Source organism: Lagenorhynchus albirostris, chromosome 5 (assembly GCF_949774975.1).
Source record: "Lagenorhynchus albirostris chromosome 5, mLagAlb1.1, whole genome shotgun sequence".
NCBI classification, from domain to species: Eukaryota; Metazoa; Chordata; class Mammalia; order Artiodactyla; family Delphinidae; genus Lagenorhynchus; species Lagenorhynchus albirostris.
The window spans coordinates 134205546-134228208 of NC_083099.1; the positions used below are offsets into that span (position 1 = coordinate 134205546).

At 38.4% G+C, this 22663-nt stretch overlaps 2 protein-coding genes across 6 annotated transcripts in view; one reads left to right on the top strand and one right to left on the bottom strand.

Annotated features, from left to right (window-relative positions):
- SON (SON DNA and RNA binding protein) overlaps window positions 1-11960 on the top strand; it is a 31177-nt gene extending 19217 nt beyond the window's left edge. Inside the window, 8 exon segments of the mRNA XM_060150865.1 lie at window positions 2875-2985; window positions 3964-4080; window positions 8209-8356; window positions 10032-10103; window positions 10210-10325; window positions 10885-11013; window positions 11015-11071; window positions 11074-11960. Coding sequence (XP_060006848.1) covers window positions 2875-2985; window positions 3964-4080; window positions 8209-8356; window positions 10032-10103; window positions 10210-10325; window positions 10885-11013; window positions 11015-11071; window positions 11074-11259 — 936 coding nt within the window. The 3' untranslated portion in view covers window positions 11260-11960.
- Window positions 1854-22450, bottom strand: DONSON (DNA replication fork stabilization factor DONSON). 5 transcript variants are annotated; one of them, XR_009540810.1, is made up of 13 exons: window positions 21580-22449; window positions 20752-20832; window positions 19405-19608; window positions 18200-18378; window positions 16580-16758; window positions 15865-15946; window positions 15653-15757; window positions 14857-15055; window positions 13919-14131; window positions 13013-13158; window positions 8191-8273; window positions 6900-6995; window positions 6526-6763 (listed from the first exon to the last, which is right to left on the bottom strand). XR_009540810.1 is itself a non-coding variant. In XM_060150868.1 (11 exons), the coding sequence occupies exons 1-10, from the start codon at window positions 21883-21885 to the stop codon at window positions 13021-13023; spliced, it is 1686 nt and encodes a 561-aa protein (XP_060006851.1). In that variant the 5' UTR covers window positions 21886-22450; the 3' UTR covers window positions 1854-1935; window positions 13013-13020. The 5 variants fall into 5 exon arrangements, 2 of the variants coding, with proteins under 2 accessions (XP_060006851.1, XP_060006849.1); XR_009540811.1 differs by lacking the exons at window positions 6526-6763; window positions 6900-6995 and adding an exon at window positions 1918-1935; XR_009540812.1 differs by lacking the exon at window positions 8191-8273 and having other exon boundaries at window positions 6527-6763; window positions 21580-22450.
- Window positions 22451-22663: the final 213 nt, after the last annotated feature.

The following is a 22663-nucleotide window of genomic DNA, read 5'->3' on the forward strand; positions in this document are numbered from 1 at the left end:
TGATAGTTTGATAACAGTATTCTGTACAGTTTAAGATAATTTCCCCCCCAGTTTTTAGCATTCTAAAACTTTTAGCATCATTTTGGTACCTTTTACACATTACTGTTTTTGAGCAACATTAAAAGATGATTAAGACTCTAAAGCCCTGCTACACTGTATAGTTTACTATATACTATATATGCACAAATGCTATACAGTCCAATACAGTAGTCATTAAGTGAACCACTGAAAAATCAGTTCTTTAATTGCACTAGACACATTTCAAGTGCTCATTAGCTTTCACTGTAGAAAATTCTGTTGGACAGTGCTGTTCTAAAGGGTAGCTGTGATATTTTATGAGTGTTTTAATACTGATGCATAACATTTGGTGTAGTCCTTGAATATTACTGCTTTGGGGCTTTTTATTGCATATCCTGAGTTACCTTGAAAACCTGGAAATATGCTTTTTGATACAAACTCTTGAGAATCCTTAAGAGATTAAGATAATCCTGATTGATTATACTTTGAGTATATTTTTCCACATTAAAAAGTATGAATATGAAATTAATAGTCAAATTACTATTTGTTAATACAGTTTTGACATGAACTTACAGCTCATTTGGTAAGCCTGTTGAAGAATAAATGAAGTTGTATTAGGAAAAAACTAGTTGTAATTTTATCTAAAGTAAATTTACATTAAATCCCAATGTTGATATATTAAATAAATACTATTTAAATAAATAAATAAAAATTCCTTTCAAAGTGAGATGTGAATTTAACGTATAATATTACTGAGATTTGAATGAAGTTTCATCCTGAGGATGATGATGGGGTATTTAGGTTACCTACTTACTTAATAAAGGTTAAAAGAGAAAAAAGTATGAAGATATAAAAATGTCTTCAGAAGGAAGAATTCAGAGATAGGTATGTTAATTTGCTTTCCAGTTGGGAAGAAGTAATTTTATTCTAGAAAAGTTGGGAGTTTTCGGAGCCATCTTAACTACATTTTTATGGCTAATTTACAGATGGAAATTGGGGGATCGGAGCTTGGGGTGGTAATGGGTAGGTGCATTTTCCTCAGTATCTCCTCTGTGTTTTGACTTTTTAGAATAAAAACATTATTTTATACCTAAATACTCTAACACTTAGATTTGTAGATGGGTATGAAACCTGGAGTAATTCTGGCAAGGTTAAAGAACAGTACTTGAGATATATTTAGTGGGCTTTCAAAAATTACTTCGATGATCTTAACATCTAAGGCCAAAGGAATGTACATTTTGAACTAAGATATCTGGGTTCCCACTTAAAGTCCCAGCAGGTGATCACAACTGTAATAGAAGTGAAAAGTGAACCTACTAAGTTTTCTAGTGTTTCAATCTGGCTTTGCTTATATAGCCCCAGAAATATTCTAATTAGTGTGGATAATTTACTAAGTTGACTAAGAAATTAGGACCTTTCATAAATGAGATATGTAAGCAGTCTAATAAACAGTTACAGAATGAATTCAGATTAATTCTGCTTTCATTTTAAGAAGGCAAATATATAGAAATCTGTACCTTCTGGTACCTTGTGGAAGAAAAATTGAGTTTTGCTAAAGGAATCTTACTAGGTGATTCAGCAAGATAACTAAGAATGATGGAGTGATTAAGGGGTTCTGAAGATAGGAAAAAGGAAGATTACTAATCTTTATGCATGAGGTATAATTATTCTCTCAAAGTCATACACCCTTCTCAACTATATAGGTCTTATTTTTAAAAGAAGTATTTCATACTCAACTACACAGTCAAATTACAGGTAACCTTAGTTTAGCTTTTTAAAAAAACCTGTGTTATTTTACTGACTTCCTTGTATTTGTCACATCCATGCAGTACTTACTAGTCATTCTTTGTAAGTGAATTTAGGAATACTTCATGTCAGATAAGCGTTTTCCAAAAATGAATTTTCTTGGGTGAAATACTAGAAAATATTAATGGGTTAAGTAGTGTTAGAAGAAAAACAAGTATTAAGAATTGGTGAGTTGACACACATCAGTCAACCTAACCTCTTAATGTTAGAACCAAAAACATCAAATTTTTCTTTCTCTGGTTGAGCCCTCCACAAATTTGGCAAATACGGTATTTGCTCTAAAGATTATCCTTAAAAATTTCTTGGACATTATGATACTTCTTAAAAAGTTAAGTCCCATCTGCTTAGCTTAAGCTTTTTACAAGTAGAATATGAGCTTTGAAAAGGAGGACCTAAGACATTTCAAACGTATTTTAAGTGCTTCAATTAATTATGTACCCCACAGAAATATTTTAACTTCCACCATAAATGTACATAAACTGAAAACAAAAGATCCACTTACTTATATAGTAAATATATTCTTTGAAGAAACCCGAGTTCCTAAGACCAAACTATATGAACAACTGCAAGTAGGTGAAAACATGTGCAGACAGACGAGTGAAGGAACGATCACTGATGTGATAGTGGTTTTCTGCTTATTTAAGAACCTTGCTTATTGCTTTTGAGGGTTATGCTGAGAAGTAGGGTAAAATGAAAAATGCTAATGAGTTACAAAATTAATTGTTCAAAAATTCGCATTTATTATAAATGACTGTTTTGTTAGTGAAGGCCAGAGATTAAGTTCTTCATGGAACTTTCTATGATTGTAATTTGATGTAGTAGAAAGAAGTCGGATTTTAGGTTGAGTTCAACTGCTGCCTGATACTTTGTAATTTACCTTAAACAATCCTTGTCTGTTTTTCAAGGTTAGTTTCTTCTCCCTACTTTACAAAATTTTAATCTATAAAACTTATTTTGTTTTTGACATGAAGCAACTAAAGATATGAGCATTTTTCAGAATTTAGGGGGTCTGTTGTTATTTGAGATAATTATCTGTATTTTCTTTCTTAGCCTGTGGACATCTCTACAGCAATGAGTGAGCGGGCACTTGCTCAGAAAAGACTCAGCGAGAATGCATTTGACCTTGAAGCTATGAGCATGTTAAATCGTGCTCAGGAACGGGTATGTAGCAGTTTTAATGTCTACATGATCATTTATCTAGCAAGCTCACTTAAAGTGATTTGGGGCTTGATCATTCAGTATATGTTGTGTACTGTGGGGCAGGAGCTGTTTCTTGAGAGAATAAAAATAGAAAAAATTATCTGCCCTCATAGAATTTATAATCTAATGTATAAAAATAGCTAAGTGCCCATAATAGCCCTGTGAGGTGTATTGAGTTTCCACTTTCCATCTGAGAAGACAGGTAAAGAGTGGCTAAATGAGGCCCAAGGTCACAAAACTAGTTAAGTAGGGAACTGGGATCCAAACCCAGACAGTCTGAATCCAGAGTCTGTGCTTTTTTAACAGTAGACAGCGGCTCCATAGGCTGCTTTTCTATGGTAAATATATGGAAGCAGTAAGTACATGTTCAGAGAGAAAATAAATTGACTGACAATACCGGGTGTTCAGTAAATATACTTTGAATGAATGACAGCTAATTCTTTAGTTATCACAGTGTTTGAACAATTTCCTATGTTTATTATTCTCTAACTATGTATCTTGAATTTATTCTCGATTTGTAACACTTCAAAGAAAGTAATTAAAAATTGAGGTTGTCAAATTAGCATGCGTTTATGAGATATGTAAGCAGGAGGGCAAGGATCCTTTGCCATATGAGTGATTTTCTATATTTTTCATGTATCCGTGTGATACTTTGAAGAATGAGTGTCAGCTGTGCTTTTTAGTTGTTAGCGATATCTCAAATTTTATCAGTGGGATCCACTGAGCAGTTACTGAATTGCTGCTTTGGAATGTTTAGGAAAACAATTTTAAAGATGTACAAATTCAGTATACTGTTTTTGAAAAGTTGAATATTTAAGTTTGTTATTAAGCCTTTTTGGGAACTAAGTAAACCATTTCATTTAGGGAATTAAATTAATACCAGTAGCACTTTAACTAGAGAAGTAATTTTACTTAATTGAGGCCTCTTCTTTTCTTCAGATTGATGCCTGGGCTCAGCTGAACTCTATTCCTGGCCAGTTCACAGGAAGTACGGGAGTACAGGTTCTGACACAAGAACAGTTGGCCAATACTGGTGCCCAGGCCTGGATTAAAAAGGTACACAACATATGCACATACAAAAGTGTCCATGTACAAAGTTAAAATTTTTAAGAAAATGTTTTATTAAAAGTGCAGAAAGAGGCCAGTGAATCTAACCAATTTCATGGTAAATTTGCTATGTGTATATATATCCTCCAGGATGGACACTGAAGATGGATCGATTGATGAGACAATGGCTAATGTATAAATATGGCTCAAGAGCCACTTAATTTATATCCTGCTGCTCCTGGGTTTTGTGGGGGTGGTTTTTTAAACTGTGTTTTGAATGCTAACAGTGTATATCAGGTGCTGTTCAGAATATTCCACAGTTCCTGTTGGACAACCAATCTAATGATTTCAAAGCAGTGGTTCTCAGATTTTTTCTCATCATGGGATACTTTATTACAGGTTTATTTTTGGTGCACTGCCCCCAAGAGCCTTCTGCCACCTGATTTTCCGTTCCTCTATTCCTGTGCCCTTCTTCCCCTCTTCCTTAGTGCCTGCGCCCTCCTGTAAGCTCCCTTGGCCCCTAGTCCTCATTCCTGTTGTGATCTCCAGCCCCAGGTCCCCATGGTTGTCAGCTGTTGGTTACAGCACGTGGTTGGGAGGCCCCAGTGTTAGTGCTGCATGTGGTGATCTTGCCAGGGGTCTGGAAAGCTGGGGAGGATGGCTGAAGTGTTGGGTGGGCAGTGCTGAAGGGTGGGGAATCGGGTGGGACGGGGATGGCGAATACTATCTGTGGACCACCATTTAGGCCCTGGTGGCCTCTGGTGATCCACAGGTTCAATTTGAGAACCGCTGATCTCGTGAAAAAACAGGATATGTAAGACCTAAATTCAAGGGAGAGGACGGACGCCTCGTGCTGTGAAGATGTAGGTGCTCCTGGTTTCAGATTCCTCCTGCAGTGAGACGTGTGCACTCCACCTACGGCTGCCTCGTTGTTGGGGGAGTCTTAGGTGGTTACAGAGGGCTTTCTGAAGAAAATGTATTCTGGTGAAGGGAGTGGCTTGGTTGGATGGGTGATGGGGAAATTTGTTTCAGGAGTACTGGCAGCATAGCAGTGCTGAAACTGGGAGGCTGTGTGGTCTAATGGATTGGGAAGGTTTCTTTATCCTGCTGTACTCCTGACTCCTTTTGTGATTGTGGCAAGTAATTACTTGGAATTTCAGTCTGCAAGTGCCTTCTTCCTGCCTCGCAGGGTGGTGATCAGTAATGGGATGGGTACCTATAGAAAACTGCTGAGAGTGCCAGTGAGTGAGCTGAATTTCTGAAAAGTCATATTTTTTGTTGCTTTGGACCTTTTAATCTCATAACTTTTTTTTTCAATTTTGATAGCATTATCTCTGGTGATCTTCTTATTAACAAATTAATGTAAAGCATATCCTTACTTTGCCTGCCCCCCTTTTTGGGGGAGGGGGGAATAGTTGCACCAATATGTATATAGTGAGTACACAATCAAGTTGGTTAAAAAAATTACAACTTACTTAGTTTACTAGGGGTTGATGTTGGAAAAAAGATGAAAATCTAGCAAAATATTTTTAAGCTTGAATTAGTTTTGGACTAATTATATTACAGTATTTAAGATACCAAAGTGATTCATGTAGTGCTTGAAAAATGGCTTTCATCTCATTGGGAATAATTATAAATGTACATCTATTTCTTTAACAATTTTAGTTCTTTAATACTATTTAATGTTGAAGTTGAGTACTCCATATTTCAGAAAGTTAGACTTGAAGTTTATGTGGGTGTTTAGCACATAATAATTAAATAGTCATGTACATTACTAGGTAGAAACTTCAGAATGTGATTCCATTGCAAAGTTGGTCTTCATTTGTACAGTGAAGTTCGGATCCATATATAATGCTACAGACTTCTAAACGTCATCGCTTTAACATAACTCTTACAAAATGATTAAATTGGTTCCCTGTAAACTTTCCCTTAATTTTTTTTGATTTCCAGTCTTGTAGACAGTTGGCAGATTTTAAATAATTTACATCATTTAAAATGTAGACATAAGTCATTTTTGATAAGTTATCACAAGAGAAAGATGTGTTCATTCATCAGACCAAATTTTTAAATAATTATAGAAGAAAGCAGTGTTTTCAGTTCCATTTGTATGTTACTGAACAATATATGCTGCTAATGTCAGTTAAGGCCAGGAACATTTTATTTATAAAAATGAGCAAAAACATGGAAAAAGTCATTAGGCAGCTAGAAATTTAACATTCATCTTCACTGTCAAGTATCACAAACTGTCTACTTGTTTCATTTAGAAAATTTTTTCAGAATGTTCATTTGGTGTTTTCTTGCCTTGCTGTAGGCCAGCACCCTCTTTTAATGTTACAGAGTACATGGAATGCCAACATTCTCCATATTCTTTTTTACTTTGCTGCAGTGTATTCTTAGATGAAAAAGTATGAGACTTTATTATTAGTAAAAAAAAATTTAAATGGTTGTTGATTTGAAAGAAGCTTTATTTTCTGGAATGAAATGATTTGGACATGACGTGATGAATATTGTTTACTTTTGTAGTCTCATTAATTAGCTTTTTGTTGAACTGTATACACACTGGTGTAAAGATTTGAAGATATTAGAGAATGGAAACAAAATCGGAAACCTGCGTTATTGGGGATTTGTATTATACTCTGCACAGTTGCCCTTTTTTTTAGGAGTGTTTCCTGGAAAAGAGGGGCGGATGAACCTGGAAGTAAGTAAAAGTAATTTTAGGTGTGTAGCAACAAGGCAGTTGGTATCCAAGCATCAGCTAACTTTTCTCTGTCCACCAACACTGCATGGCCTGCACCAAGTAAGGAACTGAACCAGGGGTATGTTTTTACCTCCACAGCTGCCTCCTTCCATCAGAGTACCATGTTGAACTTAATGTCTAGTCACACTTCATTGGCATGTTTTCTCCCCAGCAGATAATTAAAAAGCTGGGAAAAAATAACAGTACACAGTTTTACTATGGTGTAAAAACCAAGATTTAAAAATTCAGTATTAACTTATCAGTAGAGGAGATTAATGTATACTATTTCTAGAGCTACCAAAAGTTTTGACTGCCTCTGTTGATAAGTTAATGACTTTTGCTTACATTTGCTAGAGAATGTAAATCTAGACTGTTTAATAACAAGGGGAAATAAAACATGATTTGGATATGTATGTTATAAATTTAAAAAAAATGGACATAAAGATCAACAGTAGAATTCAGTGGTTTGTTACATGTACATGGATGCCCTTTAAAAAGAGGCATCACATAGTTCTTAACGTGTGAAAATAACTGTTGACCATGCTAATGTATATAGTTGTGCATCTTACGACATTAAGTGGTTTGCTGCTTTGATGGAAATTATGGTTCAGTGGGTTGGATACAAGAGAGATGACTGTTCACAGAATAACCTGTGAACTTTCACCCCTCTGTATGGAAACTTGTTTCAGGGCCAAATCCTTGTAGCTGTCTTCTTGCCCCGGTCAGTGCCAGCCCTACTATTCACAACACTGCTGCTACCGAGGCCTAGGTATGTAAACGTTTAAGGAGTTTTTTAAAAGTCTTTTTAACATCAAGTTAGGTTTTAAAAGAATTCAAAATTCAGTTTGGTATAATTACAGGGTATTTTATGTGTTATCTTTTTGCTTCATAGGGATTTTCTAAGTAAAAAATTTATACTTGATTTATGGTAGAATGGGGGGAAAAAACTTTGGATGATAACAGTATGCTTCTTCAGTGTCCAGACTATTTCTAAATGATTTCTAGGCTTTATTCATTAACTAGGTACACCTGGGACAATTAATATTATTGACTGTTTTAACATTGCCTTCTTTTTATTTTGCAAGCTAAGAAGAGATACCAGTGAACCTAAATAGTGGACGAAAACAGGAGTGTTCTAATTTTTTTTTGGAGGGGGGCACAAGGGCCACCGTAAAACCTGCTATTTGACTTATTTGACTTTGAAAATACTGTTATGTTTATGTGAAAATAATTAGAACATACACACTACAGTATGTATATAAGTATAGAAGCATTTAATTTCTGTAACTATAACAGATCTAGAAGTAAAATAAGCTTTCTTTCTTTAAAAAGTTGCACTGAGTTTGTAGTCAAATTCTAACTATAAAATGGGGATATTTTACCTTTCTTTCTTTGGATAGGATCAGTTCTTAAGAGCAGCCCCAGTAACTGGAGGAATGGGAGCCGTTTTGATGAGAAAAATGGGCTGGAAAGAAGGAGAAGGATTAGGAAAAAACAAAGAAGGAAATAAGGAACCTATTCTAGTTGATTTTAAGACAGATCGAAAAGGTAAGTTTTTTTAGAATGTTTATTATACCTCCTCTAACATTTAGGATTTCATTACTATCATAAATTCTTCTGATGCCAGTGATCCTGAACTGGAGGCACTTCTTACAGTATATATAGCTTTTTGTTAGGAAAAAAATGTTTAACCCATTTTCAGAAGCTTTATATATAGATGGAGACACTAATTTGAGCGTAAAAGGCAACAACCTTTGTTATGTGCAATATATGATTAAGTTTTTAATTAGATTTCATATTTAGATAGAATTTCCATTTTGTTTTCTCTTGACAGGGAACATGTGCTTGTTTTTGTTTCTAGGATTTATTTTTTCTTTCAAAGATCTTTATCCCACATATTCTCATTTTCCTATTAGAGAGTTCTGTTTAGTCTTCACTTTCTAAACCCCTTTTGCACATCCCTTTTTTCAAGCTCAGTAATTGAGTTCTGTTGGGTTGGGACTGGAGAGTAGACCCACTGCTGACAGCAGTATTACCTCTTCACATTGCATTTCTTCCCTTGGAATAATGTCTATTGTAGAATCACATGGGGCTGCCAGCTAAATGTGATTTCAATAGCTTGTTTAAAGCTGATTTTTAAAAACTGGAAAATTTAAAACTAATTTATTTTCCTTATCTTTGTAATCAGAAAGTTAAGTTGAAGTTAATTCAGTTAAATTACTGTCCTAATGAATTTGGAAACCAACTAGCTCTGACCAAATTATGTATTTTAAAAAATGTTTTGTATCAGAATTTCTACATTGTCATCTACCAAGAATAGTATGTTGCCATTTTATTCCAAATTGGAGAGAATTTATTGTAATAGTGATACTCGGCAATAACACAATCATCCACTAATGCAGCATTAATGCAAACTTTAAATTAGAAAACGACATTGTACTTATTGTCACATTGACATTATACTGCTTATATAAGTTGCATAGATTCTGTGTGTCATAAAAGGTGGTTTATGAGAAGACAACATCTGTGGGTGCATTGCATAATTCCAGGGAATAGTTCCTTTGGAATTGTGCAGTGTGGCCTGGGTTTGGGAAAGCATAGTGGCAGAATTGGCAAAGAACCGGTTGAAAAATTCCCCCTAGGATTTAAATGGAAAGCATTGATTTTAGTTAGGAACGTAGCTAAATAAACCCCTTTTGGAAAGTGAGGCTGAGGCTGTTGGTCTTTTGAGTACATCTCATGTTTGAAGTCAGAAAGGGCTTGTTAGCTGGAAAAAGAAATGGACCCATTTATCCATGAGAGCCTTTCTCACTTTTTTTTGGCCTAAAATCCTCGACTTCTGGGGAACATACTTAAACTGAGCATCATTTTTCAAGGGATGAGAAACCTTTAGAAAATTTGCAAAGAGCCACTACTTTTTAAACTTAGGAAGAAACAGATCTGGAGTTGTTGATAATTATAGCAATTTATGTATTCACATTAACTTTTCTGAAAATTTTAATTTTGTACAATTTCCAGTACTAAGATAAATGAAGACAATGTATAGATTTACGTATTGAAACAACAAAATAGAAGTCAAGATCAAGGGTGGTAGTGGGTGGGTGTTGACTTCTATTTGAGGGCCTGGATTGAGGTTCAGTTTCCTATAGAGGGAGTAGTTGTTTTGCTATACTGTAATTTTAATGCTTTGAAATTTATTCAGTGATCATTGTTTTTTTTTAAGGTCTTGTTGCAGTAGGAGAAAGAGCACAAAAGAGGTCTGGAAACTTCTCTGCCGCAATGAAAGATCTGTCAGGTGAGAGTACAGTTTTGAATTTCTTCTTGTTCCACCTTCCCCTTGAATTCAAGTTTGTTGCCTCAGATGTGGAGATAATTATAACTGGTTATTTTTTTCTCTGCAGGCAAACATCCTGTGTCTGCCTTGATGGAAATCTGTAATAAGAGAAGGTGGCAACCACCTGAATTTCTCTTGGTCCATGATAGTGGCCCTGATCATCGCAAACATTTTCTCTTTAGGGTAAATATGAATTTCTGCATTAATTGTATACATTTGTTAATTTGATAACTTGATGTTAGAGGGTGAGGGATCAGCATTATATGATCACAGGATTAATGTATTGTTTGTGGGTTGGGAGTGTGTATATGTGTATATGCTTTAATGTGACCTGTTAATATCCTATTATTTTTTAAATGTTGGCGGGAAAGATGTGGGCAAAATCTGGTGAACAATTTGTTGACCTTTTCTAGTGGAATGTGGGGAACTAATTGTTTTTATCAGGCTTCCCTCCTGCCGTGTCCCCCCCCCCCCGCCCCCCGCGCTTCAATTTGGAGACCTGCTCTTAATTTGCAGTCAAGTCCCTTTTCCCAAATGATTTGCTTCTTTTAGGGTTGAGATTTATTTGACTTACATGGTATGGGTTTTATATTTTTGTAAATTATCTTTCTAGCATTTAGTGAAAAAATTACAAAGCTAATAGATATTAAAGTTTGATGCTGTTCTTATTGTATGTTTTTCTTGAATAGGTATTGAGAAATGGAAGCCCTTACCAGCCCAATTGTATGTTTTTCTTGAATAGGTATTGATAAATGGAAGCGCTTACCAGCCCAGCTTTGCCAGCCCTAATAAGAAGCATGCTAAAGCCACAGCAGCTACTGTGGTTCTTCAAGCAATGGGCCTTGTACCAAAGGACCTCATGGCTAATGCCACTTGCTTCAGGAGTGCCTCACGTAGATAGATTGAGGTTTTATATTAATCATTTCAGATAATTTTACTCTGCATCAAAATGTATTTCCTCTTTAATGTTGTAAATATTTGGCAATTTAAGACATTGTGTAAAAAGCAATCTGTACAAACATCTCCAGGCTTTGATTTTTGTACCATGGAAATTGTATTTAACCATACAAGGTTTTGGTATGTTTATATTGTTTACCTTAGTGATGTATTTGTTTAAGTGGCTAACATCCAAACGATTGTTTGAAGGCATCCGTAATCTTCAGTGTGGAATGTTAAATAACGCTTTTATACTGTATTTTGTACTATGATGTCAACTCCCCTTACTTATGGCTAGGCTGCTGTAACACTTGCCTGTAGTCAGTGAAGGGCTGTGCACCTTGTACTAGTTCACAATGGGTTCTGCTGGACAGATACTGGGCCAGTGTTATTGAGGTAATCAAGCAAGATCTGTTCCACAGGGCTAACGCCACTGTATCCCCTTTAAATTTTGTAGAGGTTATAAAAAAAAGAAAGTGGTATGTTGTGTGATGGTCAGCACTAAGTCCTGCGTTTCTGTCAAAAGCCACTTGGGCCATGAATGAGAAGGGAGTTAAAATGAAGTCTGACTAGAATTTTACTGCAGAGGCCAAGTACATTTAGTATGGCATTGAGTTGTGATATAGTTTTACTTTGATGTGCATTTTGAATTTCAGCTACACCTAGATAGACGTAAAATGATAATTAAAATGCTGTAACCAACTTATCTAATAAAATCGGCACCCAGCCACTATTTTGTTGACTATGAGAAAGTTTAAGTTTATGTTAATTTTTAGGGTCTGATAGAATATTTCATGTGTATTACAGTGGTATTCATATGCTATGTCTCTAAACTTTATTTTCAAAAGCTTAAGGCCCAAATATAAACTTCTCTGGAATAAATGTGGTGGTTTATTTTCTGTATTACAAAGTGAACACATACTTCTTCACTACTGTTACTTCTTCACCCAATGCTTTTGATTTCTAAGCACTTTTATTTAAGAAAATTTGAATTATATATGTATATATACACACACATACACAAATACCTACAAGAACATATTAAATACTACTTTGTCATGACAGCTGAGCATACTTTACAACTCTTAACCCTATTCTATATGGAATACAAAATACCCTCATCTGAGTTAACATGCATTAAAACAAGTAATATGTATGGAGAATAGAGGAATTGTAAACAGGTAGGAAAACAACTAAGGTGGAAGCGTCAACAATCAGCTCAGTAGATACTGTCTACATTTGTTTTCTACCTTTATAACTAGAACTTGCTAATAATCCTAAGGAAATTGTTAAAGATAGTTTTGCCCTGATGCTGTTAGTCACAATGGCATGAGATAATTGATACTAAGCCTCAACTTCCATTTGCAAGGAAACGCTCAGTTTTCTACCCAATTTATAATTAGGTTAATGGATCTAGAATTTTCATTCAAGGTTTTTGAAGTTTTTTTTTTTTTTTTTTTTTTTTTTTTTTTTGCGGTACGCGGGCCCCTCACTGTTGTGGCCTCTCCCGTTGCGGAGCACAGGCTCTGGACGGGCAGGCTCAGCGGCCACGGCCCACGGGGTCCAGCCGCTCCGTGGCATGTGGGATCCTCCCGGACCGGGCACAAACCCGTGTCCCCTGCATCGGCAGGCGGACGCTCAACCACTGCGCCACCAAGGAAGCCTGGTTTTTGAAGTTTTTAAAAAGTTTATCTTCATATCTGAATATTTAATCAAAAAAGTAAAAACAAATGTTGATTTTGAAACCTTAATCCTATTTACTGCTTAGTGCATGTAATAAAAGTATTGTAAAAGGTTAATGTTTATAAACATTTGAGTATTTTTAAAGCTATATTCCTTTAAACTTCCAAAGTGAACTTTAAAGCCAAAGATACAAGTATCTTGAATTTCCTTGCTAGAAGGCTTTTTTCCTCAAAGATTCCTTTTAGGCTTACTTTGGTGTTCAGGATCTCCAATTATAAATGTAGTCACTCATTGCCACATGCCGTAAAGATGATTTCCCCAGTATCGGTGTTTGACTAAGGTGGTCCAGAGTTTTAGGGTGCAATCCACAGTTGGCAAGCTCCTCATGAACAGCCTCCTGTGGAAATATGTATGCAAGTCAGTAAAAAGCACTGTCAGAGTCCTTGAACACTGATGAGTTTTTAAAATTACCATGGGCTCTTTGACAAATAGATGCCTTATTCAGTAAGGGCAAATTCATTGTTATCATTATCAATAGAAGCTCATCCTAAGAATTTCTGCATAATGACAGCATCCAAAAATAATAATTTTGGTTATTTTTATAAGTCTGGCAAACGGATAAAAATAGTTTTAAAGGTCTCATTACCTCTAAGTAAAAAGCTATATGTCCAAAATTAAAGGCAGATATGTTGTAAAGCAGCTACTTCAGTTATATTAAAGTGTGGATACATATCTAGAAACTGCTGGATCACATGAAACAAGCAGCTCATCCCTCCCCGAATCTAAGAAAAAGTTCTATAGAAAAAAAGGCCTATGCAGCTAAATAAACACCCATAATTATTTATTTACCCCCGCCCCCACAGTAAGCAAGCAGGCACTGTTAGGTTCTGGATCTGAGAGAACAATGAAAACTTGCCTTTTGTTTGGGAAGTTCTTTAGTCAGTGTTGAATACAACAGCCTGAATTCATAAAATTTACCTCACACACAAAAATACTTTATAGTCATTATCCCTTCCCTCTTAGTAATTGTAATTGATAATATTAAACAGTACAGTTTAATAACTTGAAACACCAGTTTGGCTCATCATAAATGACTGACTTCATCCATTTAGTTTGAGAAAACTGCAACTAAATGTGTTTACCAGCTGTCTACTTACCTTATCCAGTACTTTATCCTTTGGTGGGCAGATATTAAATACAGCAGTTGGCTCATGTGTATACAGTCCTGCAGAAAATGACCCACTCTGTGAAGATCTGAGTAGCATAGTCATTGAATGTAGAGAATGAGGCATGATAGGACCTGTAATCTCCAAACTAAATTGATCTCTGTATCCAGAAGGAGCTTGTGTCTTCACGTTTACACTTCGCGCCTTCAAAAATAATTTAAAGAAAATTATGGTCATCTCTCAAGCTTTTGTCCCTAACTAAAAATGTGATCAATAACTTCTCATTTGGGTATTCCTCTCTTTAACAGTTAAGGAACAAAAGTAGTTCATAAGACATCAAAAGAATGTTACATGAGTAAAAAATGTTCAGTAATTCTGTTTCCAGCATCCTCTCCTCCAAGTTATGAGGCTGTCAATTTAAGTATTAGTTCTAGAGAATGTAACTTTAATATGGTATCCTTTCTGATTAATGCACTTTCAATGCATAATATTAGGAAAATAAAAATTAGATTCTGTTGCTATTACCTTCAGCATATGTAACACACATGAAAATTACATGTGTAATTCTTCAACAATATGGGTATATAGTTATTCTTTTCACTTATCCATGATCCAGTTTTTGAGACCACCTATAATTTAACATAACATTCTTGGCTCTATTCTTTCACTGGTTATGAAAGACAAACTTTAAGAAAGCAACTTTTCCTTATGGCAATAATTCAAATATAACTTTTCATATAATTCCTTTGATAATAACTTTATATCAAGGAATTTTTTTACTGGGAGGAAAGAAAAAGAAAATACGCACCATGTAAAAATGTCAGGAGTTACTAAAATACAGAATTTATCGTATCAAAAAAGGAAAAGTATGTCTTTAAAAGCTAGGTTATGAGGATCAGTGTAGAATTTCTTTTTTTTTTTTTTATTACCTTAAGCATTTGCATTGTGGCGCCTCGGAAAGCTATAGGTGATAAGAGGGTTGGTGGAAGTCCTGCCTGGGGACCTGAGGTAGCGATTAAACTCTTACAGTTGATCAAAAAATTTAGCAACGTAAAGGTATTCGTTCCCTTCACCAACACAACAGACTCGGGTCTGTGATCCATTTGTACTTCATGTATCTCTTTACGCCTGGACATGACAATCAAGGAAACTGCAAATGCAAGTCCCGTACCAAAAGGAACAGCAGTTATCTTAATCCTGAATCACCTGGAACCCTCTTCCCCCACTCCAAACTGGAAATGCTCTTGCTAATCCTCTTCACTGCAATTATAAGGCATCTGAATGATCAAAATGATTTTTTTGACCATCTGAATTAGCTAGAAATTGATACCTAACAAAAACTGATTTCTCCTCTAGTCAAAAATATGTTCCAGTTCCCTCACAAACTTAACCAAAATAGAATATTTTCACTTAAAAAAGTTTAATAATTGTTCATGGCTTTTTGGTACTTAGGGGTTTTTTAATGTCATGATGGAGTATCAGTTTTAATATCTTAAAGATAGTTTAAGTTTATAGTTAAATAAAACTGTCAGTCAGTATTACATTGCTCAAGGGAATTCCCCGGCGGTCCAGTGGTTAGGAATCTGCGCTTCCACTTCAGGGGGCAACTGGTCGGGGAACTAAGATCCCGCATGCTGTGTGGCACGGCCAAAAAAAAAAAAAAAATTACATTGCTAACTTAATTCAATGAAAATAAATTCTAGTTAACAGCAACTGAAAGGATACAGCTTGATAGAAAGTACATCTGGTTTTTTAATTTTATCTTGCACACCCATCTCTTCCAGCCAGGAAAAACTTTCTTCTTCATCCTCATCGCTGACTGCTTGCTCCCTAGGAAATAGCTATAGTTAGTCAGGGTTCCCATTTCCTAAAGCTATTTCCTCTACACTGAATCCATAAGTCACCAGATGATGTAAAAGGTTATTTTAATCACATACTCCCCATGTCCCAAGCTTGTTCCAGACGCTTTCCTCTTCTCATGGCCACTTTCTTTTATTAAAGGCAAAGAAAATTCAATACCTACATGAGAAAAGAAAAATGTAACTATGTTTTCTTTAATATAATCTGAAGGAATTAAACAGGCGTGCCCGACTTGTAGAGAGTATATTTGAAAATGAGTTTTTACTCCTGATGTATTAAAGCAGTACTTTTCATGCTTTCTTGACGGCAGCTCACAACACACATATCTCCTTGAAACAAATGGTTCAGGACAATACATAGTCTCACTACATGTGGTACTCTTTCATCAAGTATATACTACTCTATTTCATTTTTTTATAAGGTGCTGAATGAGTCCACTGAATAGATTTCATGACCCACTAATGAGCTGAGCCTCTTTAAGGATCATGTTATCAAAAGGGGGTAGATAATTTGTATTATAAAAGAATTTCTATAGGAGTATATTCAGATTGGGACATTCCAGCTTGATATATGTTTAGAGATCAGAGAAGGGAACACAACTTAAAGCTATGTATAATGGACAGCTTAATTAAACGCTGGAAAAAAAATTAAAAAATGAATAAAATAATTCTTAAAACAATTAGATAAAACTGGTAGAAGATAATTCAACTGCTAAAAGACAGTTCAAATTTTAGCTTTTAAGGAGTGTTTACTATATAGTGTGGTATTCTCACTTTAAACCTATAGTTTTACCTTCGTTTTTCATAGCTTCTCTTATACCTCTAGTTGTAGGAGACATGAGAGCCGTGATTACATCATCTCCTGCTAATCCCGCTGCGCGGAAAAGGATAGTAAACTGATAGGTACAAACGTAGAAATAGGGGCAAAGTTTTGTCTTCAGCAGATTATACAGAGAAGTAAAGCTCACACACCTATGAAGAAAAACATTTTTCTTTAGGCATTGTTAAAACTAACTCAACATCTAAAATAGTTTTTGTATAATTTAATTTGATACTCACCTGATTTAAAACACAAATATTACAGATAATGGTCTGAATTTTTGCCATGACATAGAACTTGGCTTTTTATTAAAGGACTGAAATTGGTCACAGGACTCACTGATGACTTCTAAATACTTTAACGAACAGTGTTTACCATTTAAACACTAGCCATTTTGTCTTTAAACAAAACTTAATTGATAACTGGTTGCTGACTTTTGTTTTTTAAATAAATTTATTTTATTTTATTTATTTTTGGCTGTGTTGGGTCTTTGTTGCTGCGCACGGGCTTTTCTCTGGTTGCAGCAAGCGGGGGGCTACTCTTTGTTGCGGTGCGTGGGCTTCTCATTGCAGTGGCTTCTCTTGTTGCGGAGCACGGGGGCTCTAGGTGTGCGGGCTTCGGTAGCTGCGGCACGCGGGCTTCAGTAGTTGCGGCCCGCCGGCTTAGTTGCTCCGCAGCATGTGGGATCGTCCCGGACCAGGGCTCGAACCCGTGTCCCCTGCATTGGCAGGCGGATTCTTAACCACTTCGCTACCAGGGAAGCCCTGGTTGCTGACTTTTTTAAAGCTTTTTTTTTTTTTTTGCGGTATGCGGGCCTCTCACTGTTGTGGCCTCTCCCATTGCAGAGCACAGGCTCCGGATGCGCAGGCTCAGTGGCCATGGCTCACGGGCCCAGCCGCTCCGCGGCATGTGGGATCTTCCCAGACCGGGGCACGAACCCGTGTCCCCTGCATCGGCAGGCGGACTCTCAACCACTGCACCCCCAGGGAAGCCCTGGTTGCTGACTTTTAATAAGTACCTTCCACTGATGGGAAGGGAAGCAGCTACTGGCAAAAAGTATAACAACGTTAAAGAATTAGGTCTCTATATATTTATCAAACACTTATATATATATTCCACAACTACGTAAAGAGTGAACAAGAGCTGGGAATTCCCTCCCCATCTGGTGGTTAGTACTCTGCGCTTCCACTGCAGGGAGCATGGGTTCGATCCCTTTGGTCAGGGAACTAAGATCCCACAAGCCGTGCAGTGTAGCCAAAAAAAAATTAAAGTTAAAAAAAAGAGTGAATAAGAGCTAAAAAAAGTAAACAATTAACATTTTTTTTCTTTTTGGCTGCACCATGCAGCATGTGGGATCTTAGTTCCCTGACCAGGATTGAACCTGGGCCACAGCAGTGAAAGCGCCAAGTCCCAACCACTGGACCGCCAGGGAATTACCCAAAAGTAAACAATTTAAATGTTAGTTATTACAGTTTAAATAAAATAATTCAGAAGGACACAGAAATCCATCTACTACTGCTCATCTCCACATCATAAATAAAATAAGGAGAAAATACTGCGAAAAGGGGTTGCACAAATTTTTACTAATCTTACCAGTCACTCATTAAAATGTGTTGCAGGGTTTCATCATTTGACCAAGGGTTTGTCTTTCCAGCCATTTTTCTGTCAGCTCCAATACGAGGGAACAATGGTAGCCAAGACAAGGCAGGGTGGAGCCAATAGATAAGGCTCTGCTGGAAGGCACAACGGAGCTCAGTGGAGAGTTTGGGATCCTAAAATACAAAGATGATATTGGACAGTTCTTGCCCCAGTAGAAATACAGAATTTAATTAAAAAGACACTGAATATACCAAACACTTATTCTCAGGATCTTTACTGCTTCCTGTAAGAAAGTGTTAATAACTGTTACAGGGGCTAAAATGTAGTTTATTATTGTTTGGGAAAACCTTCCTTCCCACCCATTACAGTCTGTTAAACCACATACCAGAAGGGATGCTTAGACGCAGATGGGAATATTCGCCTGTCTCTACCATCCTTGAGAACAGTGACTATCACTCTTTATCACCAGGGCGGGTGGTGGTGGTGGGGAGTGGCGGCTGTGGCGGTGGTAGGTGGGTGGCTGGATGTGTGTGTGTGTGCGTGCGTGTGTGTAACACTATATTCAACCCCCTCCCCTCATAGCACTGTTTCAAAAGTAGCCAATAAAAACCGATAATCCCAATCACAAATCATATGGATCTATTTATCAAAAAACATGTACCAAGGCCTCTTTCAGGTAATCTCTTTTAACCTAGTTTGAGTTGATGAGCTGCTTGAAAGTAATGCAATTACATTTCTCTAAAACCTTTCTAGCACTCATTAACTCTTGTAAATTTACAACAGACCATCACCCAGGTGGTAAGAATTAGTGCATTTAAAAAATACAGTATACATTATGTGAGAAAACCAGTAAAATAACCAATCTGTCTTTGCAATCCTACTCCTCAATTGCTTTTCATTTCCTTATGTTTTCTTTCTCAAAAGGCCTTAGAAAAGGATAGTGTAGTTCAAACAATTCCTGCCTGCAGCAGTGACTAATTCTCAGAACAGGTCTATAAATTTAACAGGCAGTTACTAAATCTGATTTAAAAAACAGTATGAAAGCAGCATTTGGGAAACAAAAAATTTCCCAAGCCTCTGTGTCTTTAAATGTCAAAAGAAAAACTTAATGGAAGGAAATATCTCTGATATTTTGCAGAGAAGTACATTTTACACTTAATTTGTTACTTTTAAGCATAGCTATTTTCTTATAGAATTACCTGTATACTTTGAGGCAAAGTAACTTCTGTTGCCCTACAATGCTGGATGACACCTTGAGCCTCTTCCTGTGCTTTCAAATGATCTGCCCAGGTAAAAGGTTGAGAAGAGGCGAAAAGGAGTCGAGTTTTAATACTCCAGTCCACAGGTAACTCAGTACTTTCTGAGGACGGAATATCAGATTCGGAGAATGATACATGAGGAGTCTTTCAGAAAACAAAGAACACAAAAATTAGTAGAGTACCATGGAAAAAACCCCTTCAATCTATAGAATTCATCAACTAACATACTCATGACCACTGAAATTTCAAAATGTTATGAACGGTACAATAAATAACACTGAACATATACTACACACTGTGAAAGAGTCTGGAAAGAGCCACACTAAACCATTAACAGTGATGTTATCTCTGGAAAGTGGGAATTTCTTGTTGAGGCTGGTGGAAGGGCAGGTTTCACTTTTTAGTTTATTATAGTTCTATATAGTTTAGTTACAAGAGACGTACTATTTTCACGATCATGATTTAAAAACATCTACTATTGATACTGCTATCAAAGCAGAAATCTTCCAAGTATTTTTTAAAAAGCACTTTTTAAGCCTCTAAAACTCTGGAACCAGGTCTAAGTTGCTCTTGCAGGTAACTTAGGTTGGGTTCTTAGAGGCCATATTTAAGAAGCATTTGCCGACCTCAAAAATTCCTCCCCAACTGTTTTGCTGTCAAGTCAGTATTCTCCACGTTACAATAATTCTTCTAGATGACATTATTAAAAAATAACGGGGAAGAGGGAACTATTTCCAAGAGACCCAAAGGCCATTTATTTGCAAGGAAGGGAGACTGGGTCTTGGGAACTCTTCTAGCCTGCTCCCATTAGGACAATCTATGCATTTGTTAAACTATCACGAAAGAAGCAGCTGAGGAATGGAATCAAGAAGCGTTTCTGTGTGTATGGTGGTGGTAGGGAGGTTCAGTGATATACCACAACCTGTGGAACTAATTTGGGGATTTGGTTTGAAGATGCAGTGAAGGATTAAGTTCAAAAAGCAGCTGAGCCTGGAGGCACTGGCTCTGAGTGATGAGCTGGAGTTGTCACTACCTACAGAAGAGCGTGAAAACTGTTGGGGGCAGAAAGAAAACCCACATCTACGCCTGCTTTGGCACTCGTGCCATTATAAACATTACCACAACAGAAAAGTCCTTTACCAAGGCTGACGCCTGCCATCTTTTCAACCCTGGTAGAGATGATCACTTGGGGCTCTCTGTGAAACTATTTTCCAAGTAAAACACTTCTGAGAAGTATACACTTATGTTATAAGAATATACACTCTAATGACATTTAAAAAGTATTACCTGGGGTAATTCAGTAACGGCTGTTCTTTCAGGAATCTTCTCTTCCCAGAGCAAATCATTTTCTTGATTAGAATCTAAAAACTGAGGTTAAAAAATGGTCCTTTTAAATTATAAATGATGCTGGAGTTCGCTTTAAACATGTAGACCTTCACCTGGCATACAAGTTTCTCAGCAAGTGCAGGAATTCACGTGAGCGCAAATCAGTATAACAGAGGATTTCACTTGTTTTGTGCCTTAACTTTACTATCAAAATGGACCAAGAAAAGGGCAGGTGATTTGCGCAACTAAGAACTCAGTAATCAATAATCTCAGTTCAAAAGATCCAAAAGGTTGTGGGGTAAGACAAATACTAGTAAATTCTGACCCCATCAATACTCAACATTCCCCCAACCCCAGAACAATTTTGAGCGTGTGAGAAGGCAGGCACTGAATCACGCAGGAAAGAGGGTCCTGTAACCTTCCCATCAAACGGTGGCCTTCCAGGAGTAGTGCCAGGATTACTCGAAGCTCTCTTCCCACTGATCTCCAACCCCCCACCAGACGGCTGCAGCCCAAACTCCCCCGCCGCGCGCCGGGCGGGGCGGCGGGGTCCACTCCTCAGGATGGGAAGGCCCCGCAAGTCCCGCGGCAGCTTGTGAAGCGCACTTCACGCCGCCCCGACCTCGCAGGCAGCCACCCCCAGGGCTCGGGGCCCCCTGAGGCCGCGGGCGGCTTCGGCTTCGCGCCCATTTCGCTCCTGGAACGCAAGAACCCGCCATCTCTACTTCACAGCCGAATCGACCCACGAACTACGAGAGCCCCTCGGCTCCCAGGCACGAAGACACTCACCGGGCCCGGCGCCTCCTGCTGGCCGCGGGACGGCACGCTGGGAGGCTCGGCGGCGGCCCGCGGCCGGTTGTCCAGGCGGGCGAAGGGGTTCCTTCGGGACACGGCCGGGCCGCCGCCGCCTCTGCCCGCTGCCGGGAAAGGGCGGAGGGGCAGCCCGGCCGTCAGGGCGGCGCGGCGGGTCGCCGGCTCGGGCCGCTCCTCGGTCGGAGAGGCGGCCCCAAGGCTCCGGCCCCTTTTCCGTCGGAGCCGCAATGTCTCTGGCGGCCTTTTGAAACTGGGCGAGTAGCCGGGCACCGACAGTGCCATCACGCGCCTCGGAGGCCGAGAACCCGACCCGCAGCAACCCCTGGCGCTTCCCGCGCGCCGCGGCCCCGCCCCGACGTAGCCCCGCCTTCGCGGCGTCTCTCGGCGCGTGTGCCGTACGGCGCTCGCGAGGCCCCGCCCCCGGCTGTGTTCCTCTGAGGCCGAGGGCACGAGAGGGCCCTGGGCCTCGCCGGACGCCGCGTTGGCGGTCTGGTTGGGTCCTCGGCTGTAGTCGCGTCGCCGGGTGCTAGGTGGCTGGGAAGCACGCGGTCCTGCGCACCGGAATAGATGAGCGCTGTTCAAATCCGCAGCAGGGTGTGATGAGCCCCAGGCACGGCGCCAGGATGAAAACGAAACGTCACACTTGAGCTGCCCCTTCGATAAGCTTCCAGAGCGCAGCGGCGACGTCCAGAGCTGGAGGGAGGCCTGGGCCTCCTTCCCCTTCCCCCGCAACAGAGAGCCCCAACAGGAAATCAGCACGCCGGCTACGCAAGCGCAGTCTCCCGCCCCGCTTCCCAAGCATCGGCACTGCAGCCTTCCACGCAAACACTGCAGTGGTCACGGACGAGTTACCGTGATGCTCCCGTTCGATCCTGAGGAAACCCTGGAGTGAATGAATATTTGAAAAAAAAATTTAGCTTTCAATGGGCTAGATCCTTTGAGACTTGAAAATATATTCAAAGTATTAAATTACGACAGCAAAGGATGTTAAAGAAGGAAGGGGTTGAGAATGGAGTTGATAACAAAAGTAATGTTATTTTGACATAGCAAGACTCCAACA

Excerpts from the sequence above, each read along its gene's own strand:
- DONSON (XM_060150868.1), bottom strand. The coding sequence starts at position 21,885 with ATGGCACTGTCGGTGCCCGGCTACTCGCCCAGTTTCAAAAGGCCGCCA. Across the intron at positions 20,833-21,579 it reads AGCAGGAGGCGCCGGGCCCG|TTTTTAGATTCTAATCAAGA; the intron begins GTGAGTGTCTTC and ends TTTTAACCTCAG. Across the intron at positions 15,758-15,864 it reads ACAAGCTTGGGACATGGGGA|GGAGCAAGCAGTCAGCGATG; the intron begins GTATGTGATTAA and ends GCTATTTCCTAG.